Here is a 13,786-nt window from a genome sequence, read left to right as displayed (position 1 = left end):
AAACTAACACAACATTGTAAATCAACTATAGTTCAATTAAAAAAATAAAACAACTGATACATCCTACAGCATGAATGAACCTTTAAAACATTGTGCTAAGTGAAAGCAGCCAGTTACAAAGGACCACATATTGTATAATTTCATTTATATGAACTATCTAGATACAGGCAAACAAGTAGAAACAGAAAGTAAGTTGGTGGTTGCCTAGGGCTGGTGGAATTGGAGGAAAATGAAATGACTCCTAAAGGGCACAAGGTTTCTTTCTGAGGTGATGAAAATATTCTGAAATTAATTGTGATGGGTACGTAACTCTGTAATATACTAAAAACCTTCAATTGTACACTTTAAATGGGTGAATTGTGTTGGTATGAATTGTCTTAATAAGCACTTTTATTACAAAAAACATTATAATAGCTGGAATTGGAAAATAGTCATTGACATTAAAAGTAGACAAGTTAAACAGCAGATTAGACACAACTAAAGAGACAGTGAACTGGAAGACAGATCTGAGAAAACTAATGATTACCTGGAAGCTGGGAATAGAAGGCGTGGAGTTGTTTGAGATTATCTGGCAGATAAAATAGACAAACAGCTTGCTTTCTGTTTGACGAGATGGGCCATGAACAAATAACCAAACATGTCAGGTGAGAATACATGCTATGAAGGAGAATAAAGTAAGCTAAGAGTTTAAAGAGTGATGGTAGATTTTTTAGGGTCTTTTGTACAGGCTGGTCTGGAAAAACTTCAGTGTGGGTAAGCCATGTGGATATTTAGGGGACAGCCATTACAGAGAGACAGTAAAGCGAGTGCAAGAGTCATAGGTGAGCACGTGCTTTACGTGTTCAGAAAACTGCAGTTCCTGTGTGTCTGGAAGGAAAAGAGGGGATTGTTTCTGAGAATGGTAGGAGATGAGGTCAGAGAGGTAGCCCAGTGAAAAATCATATTATATTGAGCCTTATAGGCTGTGATAGCAACTTCACAGTTGATTCTGAGGGAGATGGGAATCCACTGGATGTTTAAAAGTTCAGTCTACAAAAGATTGGAACTTTAAAAAAAAAAAAAAAACTGGTCCTTTTCCACAGATAGTTTTAGAAATTCAGTATTATAAATTGTGATTTTTTTTAATGCTTAAATTATTTGTAACTTAAAAGAAATGCCAGAGTATATCTATCTGTATTGCAGATTTCATGCAGAAAGAGCTATTGGTATCATTACCCACATCCTACCTGAAGATCATCTTCTTTTGGCTTCTTCAAAGAGGGTGAAAGGTACCCTTTGTAATCTAGTCTCATATATATATACACACATGTATGTATGTTTTTTTTTAAGATTTCTTTCGCTATCAATTATAATAGATGTCTACTCTCTGATAACTTTAAAATCGATGGTATATGGTATAAAATAGGGGTATTTGTTTATTTCCTCAGGATTAGACTGCATATTACTAAAATAGCCAATTCACTGATTTAAAGTATTTGCCTACAACTCTAAGAATTTGCAGTGGTTCATAATGAAAGGTTGTTCACATCTCTCATATAACATTGTTAATAGGCCAGAATACATTTCTTTTGCCTCTTTCTTTACCTTTTCCTACCTTCCTTCCTCTCTTTCCTTTCACTCATTCATTCATTCAGTCAGTCCTTTCTTTTGAGGAGAGGATGGAAGAATCACAAATTATTACTGTGCAGTGACAAGGGTAGGAAACTGAAGATGGGTTTTTCTCATACCTTCAGTTTTATCATTCAAGCTTCTGAAACTCAGTTTCATATCAGGTTACCCTTAATGTTGTAAGGCTCTTACCACATACCACTTTCTTCTTATTAACTCTTCTGCAAATCACTACCAAGGCTTTCATTTTGCCAACATGATTGGGTCACCCATGTGGTAATTCCATGCATGTTGGATAACTTTTACCTTAATTCTGGAACTGGGTTTTACCTCCCCTCTAGGTTTGCATTTTTAAAGTCATGCAAGTAATACACGATTAATGTCAAAAATTAAAAGTTAGAAAAGAGAAAAAATTAAGTTACCTGAAATCTCATCGATCCAGAATCAACATTTTGGTGAATATTCTTTTAAACTTTTCTTTCTTCAAATGCTGAAATGAGTGAATAATTTTTTTTAGTTCTGTAATCTGCTTTGTTCAATTAATATATTATCAACATTTTCCCATTTCAGTACATGTAGGTATATATCATTTTTTCTAATGTTCTTAACCTCACCTGTCTTATTGGACCTTTAAATTGTTTTTTAACCTTTTGTTCTTTAAAAATGCTACAGTGAACTAAATCTCTTCTTACTTTTGTGCATATGGACAATTTTCCTAGAAATAAAATTGCCTGGTAAAAGAATATGTGTTTTTAAGACTTTAAATGGAATTTGAGGGTCTTGAATGGGACTTTGAAGTTAAATTATCTTCTTGACTGGTTTGATTGGTCAAGTGAGTTAGGAGGAAACCAGTTCTTTTAGCTGTATTTGGTTAAAGGTTATATAATTTACAAAGTGTGGTTTCAAAATTTTCAGCAGTGCTTAGGTACTCCTTGACAACTTTTTCACAACTTTAAAAAATTTGCCTCTTTATTCTTGTCTTCCTTGTATTTGCTTAAACAACAAATTCACATCAGCAAAGCATAACAGGTCTGGTAAAATAGAGAGTAATTCTACAAAATAATTTGTTGTATACCATTGTTTTTCTTAAATTTGAAATTCATTATACTGTGCAAAATAGAATGACCAAAAGTGTATTTTTTCATTAAAATGGAATACTTTCATCTTTACCAGTTCTGTGGCATGGGATATGGTTTATGGTTCTAAACCATAAGCATATATAAGTATATACAACTAACATCTGTAAAATTTAGTTTTAAATTTTATGTTCTGATTAGCTTTGATACATGGTTTGGAAATGCACTAATTTTATTGCCTTCTTATTCAGCACTTATTTTAGAGGAGATTGCAATTGACTGTCATAATAAAGAAACTGAACAGAGGTTGCTTCAAGAAGCTCATGATTTGCACCTGTCTTCACTCCAGCTAGCTAAAAAAGCTTTTGGGGAATTTAATGTACAGACTGCAAAACACTATGGAAACCTTGGAAGACTTTATCAGTCAATGAGAAAATTTAAGGTTAGAAGCACATTTTACTATATATTTCTCTCTCTAAATAATCTTAGGTAATAAAGTATAATGTTACATAATAAGTAAATCTTAAATAATGCTTCTTTAGTAATCTTAAATAATAAGGTATACATTTATTATACTCCTACATTATTTCACATAAGAATTGAGAAAATGGCTAGTATAAAACAACAGGGGCTTCCCTGGTGGTGCAGTGGTTAAGAATCCACCTGCCAATGCAGGGGACGCGGGTTCGAGCCCTGGTCTGGGAAAATCCCACATGCCGCGGAGCAGCTAAGCCGGTGCGCCACAACTACTGAAGCCCGCGAGCCTAGAGCCCATGCTCCGCAACAGGAGCGGCCACTGCAATGAGAAGCCCGCACACTGCAACGAAGAGTAGCCCCCTCTCGCCTCAACTAGAGAAAGCCCGCGCGCAGCAACGAAGGCTCACCGCAGCCAAAATTCATAAATAAATAAAAATAAATAAATTTTTTAAAAAAGACAGTCAAAATATAAATAAAATTCAAAAATACAGACCCTAGAAAAATAAATATATCAAACCATAAAGGCTAAAACAGTTATTATAGACTTAAAACATAGCTCTTAGCTAGTAGTTTAAGTTAGACGTAAAACATAGCTCTTAGCTAGTAGTTTAAGTACAGCACTTAGCAGAATGCCTGCCACATAATAGGTATGTAAGAAATATAAGATATTGCAAGTGTTATTAATTGTAGTGATGATAAAAATTTACTGAATTTAGTTCCCTTTTAGAATTTTGGGTCATAGATTCTTATTGTCCATTACAGGGTCACAATAAGGAAGGGATGAGAGTTGCTGCTTAAGACATTCATTTTTATCTAAAAATCAGTTTACACATTTCTCAATTAACCTGAATTTGGTTTGTTGGAATAAAAATTGTCAAAACTCCAAAAAATAAAATAAAGTGTACTTCTATGTAAAATAACATACTATAGTGTAGAGTTGCTTAACAAGGTTCAGTTAAATTTTAGAGTGTATTAACTGAGAGAAGAAATTTTCATTTTAGAATATTTTGATGTTAATTTCTTCTAACAATTTTTTGTTACAAGGACAGGTTTTCTTTTGTCATTTTGGTATACGACACTAGTACTTTCATCAGCTTTTGTGCACAGCTTCCCCAAACCAGTAAGGCTTCCCGTAGGCAACTTTTGGAAGAATATAGTGTGTTCTCTGATCAGATTGCCTTATGCCATCCATAAGACGTCTTTGGCATTTAGAAGAATCTTACTCATGGGGTAAGAATTGTTGACATAAGAAAAAGTATAATCTAATAGTTAATACACCTTAATTGTTTTTCAGGAAGCGGAAGAAATGCACATCAAAGCAATTCAGATTAAAGAGCAACTTCTTGGTCAAGAAGATTATGAAGTAGCCCTTTCAGTGGGACATCTGGCTTCTTTATATAATTATGACATGAATCAGTATGAAAATGCTGAGAAACTTTATCTGCGATCTATAGCAATTGGTATGTTACTTTAAAATTTTCTTAGTCAATTGATTAGAGATCAACATGTCTTATATGTTGTATAGGGAAGTGTTATTATTAAGACTTAAATGAGTTTAGAGCTGCTAAGGATATCCAGAAACCACTCAGAAATCATCTGAAACATTTTGCTAAAGATTATTTATTGATGTTGAAGCCACTAGTAAGAAATATGACAGTAGAGTGTCAAGTAAAGGCAAAAGTAGTTATTTTTAAATATTTGTGTAAACACTACCCCCAGCCCATCCTCTCCCTTCTTCTGATTTTAACATAGACCCAGTTTGCCTGTTTTTTAACTTGATATAAATGAAATCATACAATGTATATTTTTATATGCCTGGTTTCTTTTGGTGAACATCAATTGTGAGATACATCTGTGTTGTTCATATCACTGTTGCTTGTTAATTTCCAGTGCTGTGTAATATTGTATTGGATTAGTATATCATTATTTAATCCATTCTACTGTTAATGGATATTTGGAACATTTGAATTGTTTTCAGTTCAGCCCTATTACAAAATAAGATACTGTGGTCATCATCTGAATGTTGTGCCTATTAAAACTCTTCCCCATTTTTATATTGACTTGTCTGTCATTTTCTTATTGGTTTATAGAAGTTCTTTATATACTTTGGATGTATCTGTTGGTTAAATGTGTTGCAGATAACTCTCACTCTACTGCTTCTTCCTTCCTTCCTCCCTCCCTCCCTCCCTTTCTTTCTTTTTTGATTGGTTGTACCGGGACTTAGTTGCAGCAGGCGGGCTCCTTAGTTGTGATGTGCGAACTCTGTCTTTTTTTAATTTTTTAAAATTTTTATTTATTTATTTATTTTTGGCTGCATTGGGTCTTTGTTGCTGCGTGCAGGCTTTCTCTAGTTGCGGCGAGTGGGGGCTACTCTTCGTTGCGGTGCACGGGCTTCTCATCGAGGTGGCTTCTCTTGTTGCAGAGCATGGGCTGTAGGCACATGGGCTTCCGTAGTTGTGGCTCACAGGCTCTAGAGCGCAGGCTCAGTAGTTGTGCATGGTTGCTAAGTTGCTCTGCGGCATGTGGGATCTTCCCGGACCAGGGCTTGAACCCATGTCCCCTACATTGGCAGGCGGATTCTTAACCAAAGCACCACCAGGGAAGTCCACGTGCGAACTCTTGTTTGCAGCATGCATGTGGGATATATTTCCCTAACCAGGAATCAAACCTGGGCCCCCTGCATTGGGAGCATGGAGTCTTAACCCACTGCGCCACCAGGAAAGTCCCTACTTCTTACTTCTTGATGGTGCCTTTCAAAGACCAGAAGTTCTTAGATTTTAATGTAATCAAATATTGCTCTTTTCTTTTACGGTTAACACTTTTTATATTCTGTTTAGGAAATCTTTTCCCACCCCAAAGTCATGGAGATACTCTTTTGGAAGATTATCTTCTGGAAACTTTATTTTACCATTCACATTTAGATCCACAGCCCTGAAATTGATTTTTATTTATGGTGTAAGGTAGCAATCAAATCCCCCACCGCCCGCCTTTTTTTTCCTCCGTATGGATATACAGTTGACCAGGACCGTTTTTTCAAAGGACTGTCCTTTCCCCTCTGCTGTGCTACCTTTGCCAATAAATCATATATTCATGTATGTGAGATTGCTCATTATCCATAATATATTACCTTGGTCAATCCTGGAAGTCCCATATTTTCTGTGTATCTTTTTGCACAAATGTTCAGATACATAAATATTTTATTTTCCCTTTTATACATAAAAGGTGGCAAACTCTTGGTACTTTTTTGTACTTTGCTTTTTTTTTTAACTCAACAGTATACCCTATAAATGACTCCATGTCAGTTCATAAAGAGCTGGGAGCTCCCTCCTCTGTTTATAGCTGCATAATATGCCTTGAATGGATGTTCCATAGTTGAGTGGATGTTCCGTAGTAGATTGAAACAAATCTTCATTTGTTTCTAATATTTCGCACTTATAAACAATGCTGTAATAAATAGCCTTGTGCATATGTATTTTTCTGCTGTTGAAGGTGCTGCCATTCTTCAGATCTCTTTTAAGTCCTAGAGGTAGATTATGGTTAGGACTATGTTGGTGAATGCTGATAAAAGAATTGAATCTATTCCTTTTAAGGGAATAAAACAAAGCCACCTTATTTTAAAGAACTGAGCTTGTGTTGTGGAAACTACTTGTTATTTCATTATTTATTTGAGTTTTCTTTCTTTTTATGTTTACTTCCAGGGAAGAAACTTTTTGGTGAAGGCTACAGTGGACTAGAATATGATTACCGAGGTCTCATTAAACTTTACAACTCCGTTGGAAATTACGAGAAAGTGTTTGAATATCACAATGTTCTGTCTAACTGGAACCGGCTGCGAGATCGGCAGTATTCAGTGACCGATGCTCTTGAAGATGTCAACACCAGCCCCCAGTCCACTGAAGAAGTGGTGCAGTCCTTCCTGATTTCTCAGAATGTTGAGGGACCGAGCTGCTGAGGGAGGACCTCAGTTAACTAATTTACCTTTTCCCAGATTCCAGGGAATTCATACTGTGAAATCAAAATCATGTTGTTTTTTCGGGGCTGGAATTTGCATTGAAACACTGGTCCAGTCCATTGACCCTATTTGGGTGATCCCTATCTTGCAGAGTGTCCATAGGAATAAGCATATATTCAGTTATATTCAGCATGTACCGCATGTGTAAGTAATCTGGCCCATATTTTCAACCTAGTAGAACAAACAACAGGAATTTTTTTTTCTTTTTAAAAAATAATTCATTTTGCAGAAAGCCTGAAAGAAAAATAGAACCCCTAAATAAAACTATTTAAGAGTTTAAAAGAGTTGCATTCTTATTATGTAAGGATGATTTTAACAACTTTTTAACATATAATTCTTCCTTGAGGAGGTATTCAATACTGTATTGTAAAGAAATTTTATGGGGAAAATCTTTATATGCAGTATAGAAAAGTTAACACAAGTACTAATAGAAGAGGGACATCCAGACTTAGGTTTGGCTACCTTACCCAGAGAAGTGGATACAACCACTCCAGAGCTCTGTTACAAGGGAAGGACTGTCAGATTCATCTGAACTGGACCAGTGTTGATCTGTAAGTAACAGGAAAGCTGATAAACCAGCAGTTCTAACTCTTTGGTTGTTTTGGTTTTGTTGTGTTTTTTGGGGGTACAAAAATGCAAGATGCTCTGATAGCGTTTGCTAACAGGACCAGGAGGATCTGAAAAGGACCAGCCTAATGTAGAAAGGGGTTATTTGGACCAGAAGCTTTAGATTATATTTTAGCCCCTGCCTATACTTTTATCAGTAGAATGATTTCATTTAGATGTATAATGAAAAGTGATCATGCAAAAGTTATATTCATGTAATAGACACCAAACTAGGGGAATTTGGCAATTTCAGTGGCATATTTTAGTCAAGGTACACAGATGGCAATGCCATAAGCAAGTCTATAAATATCTGCTGCAGCCATCTCCCTCATTTTAAATGTTACCCTAATAAGCAACACAGTTAGCAAGTATATTGGCTAAGAGTCATGAAATAGCTCATGTCCAGATGGGAATTATAGGTTACTGTGTGGTTTATGGGGATTAATGGAAAAATGAATTCCGAAAAACAGCAAGTCTTCTTAGAAATCCTTCATGTTTATGGTAAATAATAGTGCAACTAGGTCATTTTATTTGAAATTCAAGAGTCAAGTGGAAAGATTCCCCTAATGATTTATCTATTTCACTAACTTGTCTTTCTGTTTATTGGGTTTTGATTTTTTTTTTTAAGCCAGTCAGGTTATTTAATGTTGAGGTAATATTCAAATTTGAGAAGTTGTGACATGTAGCAATCCAAGAAACAAAAAAGGTCTTTTGCTGTTACCTCAGTTCTTATTATAGTGGCCTATTTGGTGCCTCTGTAGTTAAGAATCAGGGTTTTTCCCCCCTATTTTCAGGGGTTCATGACTTGGCTGTTAGAGATGTTGCTCCTGGCTAATGCTGGGAGTGGTCTGTGGGTGAGTGGATGTGTGCTGAATTTTGGTTTTCTTTTAACAGGCATGTTGGGGTGGGAGGGGGAAAAAATCTAAACTGTCCACCACATTGACTACAGAAAAAGTAATTGGAGATTCCAGATAAATTTGATTTTAAACACTTTTTTGGACTTCCTAAATACAACCTTGTTTAAAACTGTTATTTGCCGTCTTGTTAGTTATGAGCCGGTGTTTTTAAGTCCCCAGGTGGGCATTGACTAGGGGAGGTACCTAAAGAGATGAAGCAAGCCCAGACCCTAAGATTATAGCTATGTGATTTTGAAACCTGGGTTTAATCCTCAAATTGAATTATTTTTAATTTTGAAAAGAGTACATTGGCACACCTGCACCTCCCCCTTCCAGTTTATTACAATCTAATGCCAAGAGGCACCTCTTTATTAATTACCAAATAGTCTGTGTGACCAAGGACTAACATTTTTAAGTTACTCAGCTCTATCCTCATGGGCCTATATATTTAATACCTCCAAAGATACTTTAAGGATAGGCTTTGTACACTTTTGTTGGTTATTTAGAGTCCTGTGGTATGTTTGTGGTATAGGAATGTCATGGTAAATTGTTTTTCAATAAATATTTTGAAACTTATGTTTTCATATGAAGTTTTTTTTTTAATCTATATTTTTGGTTTTGTGCACATATAGCATTTCCTAGGATAAAATCAAGCAAATGACTTAAGGCCTCATCTTCTCTAATTCAGTCTGAACTCAGCTTAGCTCACTCAGTGATAAAGCAACATGATATTTAGAAGCCTAGGATCACAGGGTGATAATATTAAACAGCTGCCAGTTTTTCTTAAAAAAAAAAGTCATTATTGGTAGTTCCCCCTTATTGCCACTGCTTTAATGTAGTTTTCTGTAAATCCATATACTTTGACTTAATGCAGACACTCTAGGTTGAGAAGAGAAATTGCCAGTTTCTGTTAGTGATATAACTTAATGTGCTATTGTTTCTGGTTTTAATGAAGAATAATACCCTAATTATTTTTAAGTGTGTGATTTATCCTTTCAGTAGGGATGTTTAGGATAAGTTAGGGAGGTAAATATCATCATGATTTTTGGGGTTAGACAAAATCTCAAAGCAAAGAATAAAATTACCTCACAATAGCCAGTTGCTTGAACAAACTTTTTATATATGGTGGGGTTGTGTGTCAGAAATCCTAGACCAACTTAAAAGATTTTTCTGGAAGTTCAGCAAAGTAATATTAAATAAGGGGCCTTTGGTCTCATCCTTTCCTGGCTTTCATTTTTTCTCTCTTACCCAGTCTTTTGGCTAAAGTTTGGTGCTACTCAAGTTGGGTGCATCAGGGAGCCCCGTAACATTCGTGAGCCACACAGGTGGTCGGTCACTCCTACGTTCAGTTTAGGAGAGCCAGTTGGGTTTTTTAGACCATAATTTTTATGGGTCCCCAAAGCTGACTTTGCCTGAAGCATTAAGACCCTTATTATCATCAAATTTTGCCTCTGTTCGGCAAAAAATGAACTCATTATTGCTTTGGGGTAATCCCCACACAGGTGTGCTTTCACTTGTGAAAATGAAAGATTTGACAAAGACCTTTGTTCTTAGCCTGTTAGAGAAGGGTTCATAATATTGTGAAAACCAGGTCCAGCGGCTGCAATCATAAATAATGAGAGTGCCATCTGGCTGCGCCTTATAGTGCAGACAGAATGCTGAACAGTAAACACATGCCTAGAACATGATTGAAGCTTTTGGCCATACTTTACAGATTGAAAGAATGGTTTGCTGAGTAGCAGGTAGAGGCTTTCACCGCTATCCAAAAGTAGAGCGTTCCCATGAAACCTCTTTAAGCCAAAACAGGTGAACAGCAGAGAGGCAGTTACCTTAGGACATGTCTTGCTAATGGATGCACAAAATAAATTGAGATAATGCACAGAAACTCGCACAGTTGTGGCTTGAAGCTGAGATACTGAGCGTAGTTCTAGGGGAGGAGCTTGGCAGTGCCACTCTCGCTCAGGGTGCCACTGCCTCTATAACAGCTGTCTGCAAAACAAGCGCTGCATGCTAATTTTGCTTTTCACCTTTTTTCGTAAGAGTGAAGATCCTTTTGGATTTTTTTCGGTTAGCAAAAACAGGTGCTAATGTAGGTCTTTCATAAAAGCAGAGTAGCATAAAGTGAACTTTCAGAAAGCAGAGGATACCTGTATTAACTGCTACTCAGTTTTGTTGGTTTTTTCCCCCTGAATTTGTAGCCTTGCTGCTTCCAAACTGTTCTTTTTCTGGATGGCAAAGTTACTACTGGAAAAATACTTATTTATAAGTAAAAACGTTTTTAAGAGTTTTATTTTTGCTTTAAGAATTAACATGTATATTTCACCTCTTGGCTTTGGAGGACCTCAGTTCTTGCTAGAAAATTCCTTTTTTTATCTGACATTTGAATTAATCTCCAGCTTGAACACTAGTAGTTGTATTGTCCACAGATCTCAGGAATGTTTTAGGCAGAAAACTGGTTTTACCCTGTTGGTGATCTGAAGGAGTGTGCTTTGGCATTTTTTAAAATAATGCTATTCTTTAATTACAGTCCTAGGCATCTATAGCATGAGTGGCCTTAGTGAGTTTTTTGAAGTGCACATTTTTTTTTCAAAAGTAAAATTTAAGATTAAAAATATATGCTATATATAGGTATCTAGAAAACTTGGTTTGTGGTGCACAAGTGTTGGATCACTAAATAACTTTGCAGGTACCATTTGTGTAACATTACTCATTTCTGTAGATTTCTTTTATGGGAAGATATGTTGCCATGGTAACTAAAACTTTTCAATTTAGTTCCACTTTTATGATGTGAATGAATGCTATGTTTTATTAAATATTACCAGGTCAGTACTATTTTTATACTTTACTAAGCAACAGGGGATTTTAGTTTAATAGACTCAAAAATCTCTTAATGAAACAAAAGCAAATCACTGTCAATTCTTTACATGAAAATCCCCACTAATAGTGCCACAGTAATTTCTATAGAAATACCTAAGGTCATTGATAGATTTTTTAAAGGCAGTTAATTCTTCATTGTGTCAGAATGACCTTTCATGTCATCCTTATCACAAACTTGTAGTGCCCACCATTATTTGTAACCATTAAACCATACTAAGTATGTTTGTAATCAGCATTGTGATATATTCTGTACTTGTATTGCTAAAAATGAATTATTGACTTAATAAATATAGTGTTCCTGCATTCATAGTGTATCTGTTTCCAATTTAGTTGTGCTCACTTTTGGTTGGGACTTGGGATTGTTGAAACATCACAGACTTTTTATTAGAGAACAGTGTGAGAGAAACTGTTGGAACTAGAACAACAGTGTTCTTGCTCAACAAAAGTGAGCTGTGTGGCAGAGAAGACACATGGTAACAGCATCTGGAGATGGTGCTCGTGAAAGTACTTTGGAAACGATAAGCACTGCATTAATGCAGGGGACTTTCTGATCTTTACAGAATTAATCACACCACTCTTTTCCCTAGTCTTCTGACTCTAAAAGGCTGAGAATGGGTGATGAGACCTGGTGAAGTTCTGCTGGTGACAATGGAGAAAACCCTGGATGTGGGTTAGGGTTCAAGCCCTGCCTGTCAACAGTAGGAATTTGAGATATGTCATTATAAGCCTCTTTGTGTTTTATTTCCTCCTATGAATGGCGGGGTCACATTAGGTCTTTTTAAAAATCCACCATGAAACAGCATGAATCTAAAGCACTCAGGAAATGAAACGCGATTTTAAAAGATTACAAAGAAAATTGATCAACATTTAGACAAAATCCCACCTGCACTTGGAATAGTCAGCACTGACTTCGTCACCTGCCACCTTTGGTGATAATGAACTTTTTTTTTTTGTCTGCGCTGTGCGGCTTGCAGGATCTTAGTTCCCCGACCAGGGATTGAACCCAGCCCTCCACAGTGAAAGCATGGAGTCCTAACCGCTGGACCACCAGGGAGTTCCCTGGTGATACTGAATTTAAATTTTTTTCCTTTTACATCTCCATGACTTTGAACATGCTATTTCCTCTGTTGTATGGAATGCCATTTCTTGTATAAAATCTCCCTCATCGAGCTGAAAGGACAAGGGAAGCTTTCCCTTAAAGCTTGAGTTGCCACTTCTTGGTACTTATGCAGCATTTTATTTAAAGCTTTGTTAAAGCCATTGTCATGATCATATGTACACCCACGTTCATAGCAGCATTATTCGCAATAGCCAAAAGGTGGAAGTAATCCAAATGTCCATCAATGGATGAACGCATAAAAAATGGATAAAAATGTGGTACATACATACAATGGAATGTTCTTCAGCCTTAAACAGGAAGGGAATTCTGATGCATGCTACAACATGGATGAACTTTGAGGGCATTATGCTAACTGATATAAGCCAGTCACAAAAGGGAGAGGAGAGCGAGTAAATACTGGATGGTTCCACTTACATGAGCTATCTAGAGGAGTCAGAAAGTAGAAAAGTGGTTGTCAAGGCTGGAGGGGAGGAAAATGGGGAGAGGCTGCTTAATGGGTGTAGTAGAGTTTCAGTTTTGCAAGATGAGAGTTCCGGAGATCAGTTGCACAACAATGAATATAATTAACAGTACTGTGCACTTAAAAATAGTTAAGATGGTTAAGTTTTATGAGTTCCCACAATTTTAAAAAATTTCTGGACAACTGCATAAAATAGTTAAGCCGGACAGGATATATAAAGTTTGAAAAGAATGTGATCACTTCCAGACAGTACCTTATTTTTTTTTTAAAGGAGGGTTTTTTAAATATATAAATTTATTTATTTATTTATGGCTGCATTGGGTCTTCGTTGCGGTGCGCGAGCTTCTCATTGCGGTGGCTTCTCTTGTTGCAGAGCACGGGCTCTAGGCGCACGGGCTTCAGTAGCTGTGGCTCGTGGGCTCTAGAGTCCAGGCTCAGTAGTTGTGGTGCATGGGCTTAGTTGCTCCGCGGCATGTGGGATCTTCCTGGACCAGGGCTCCAACTCGTGTCCCCTGCATTGGCAGGCAGATTCTTAAACACTGCACCACAGGGAAGTCCTGGATTATTTTAAATCAAATCCAAGAATCATTGTTTTGTCTAGATTATCTTTAAAATATAAAGACTTTAAAAATATGTAGGGCTTCCCTGGTGGCG

General features: G+C 36.5%; 1 protein-coding gene across 1 annotated transcript in view; it reads left to right on the top strand.

Moving 5' to 3' along the window:
• The window catches only part of APPBP2 (amyloid beta precursor protein binding protein 2), a 69,384-nt gene extending 57,535 nt beyond the window's left edge, over nucleotides 1–11,849 (top strand). Inside the window, exons 10-13 of the mRNA XM_059997550.1 lie at nucleotides 1,183–1,268; nucleotides 2,936–3,126; nucleotides 4,456–4,621; nucleotides 6,860–11,849. Of these exons, the coding sequence (XP_059853533.1) occupies nucleotides 1,183–1,268; nucleotides 2,936–3,126; nucleotides 4,456–4,621; nucleotides 6,860–7,113 (697 nt within the window). The 3' untranslated portion in view covers nucleotides 7,114–11,849. The remainder of the gene's footprint in view (nucleotides 1–1,182; nucleotides 1,269–2,935; nucleotides 3,127–4,455; nucleotides 4,622–6,859) is intronic.
• The last annotated feature ends 1,937 nt before the right edge of the window (nucleotides 11,850–13,786 follow it).

This window comes from Delphinus delphis, chromosome 19 (assembly GCF_949987515.2).
Source record: "Delphinus delphis chromosome 19, mDelDel1.2, whole genome shotgun sequence".
Classification (NCBI taxonomy): Eukaryota; Metazoa; Chordata; class Mammalia; order Artiodactyla; family Delphinidae; genus Delphinus; species Delphinus delphis.
This window is presented reverse-complemented; position numbering and strand designations above follow the sequence as displayed.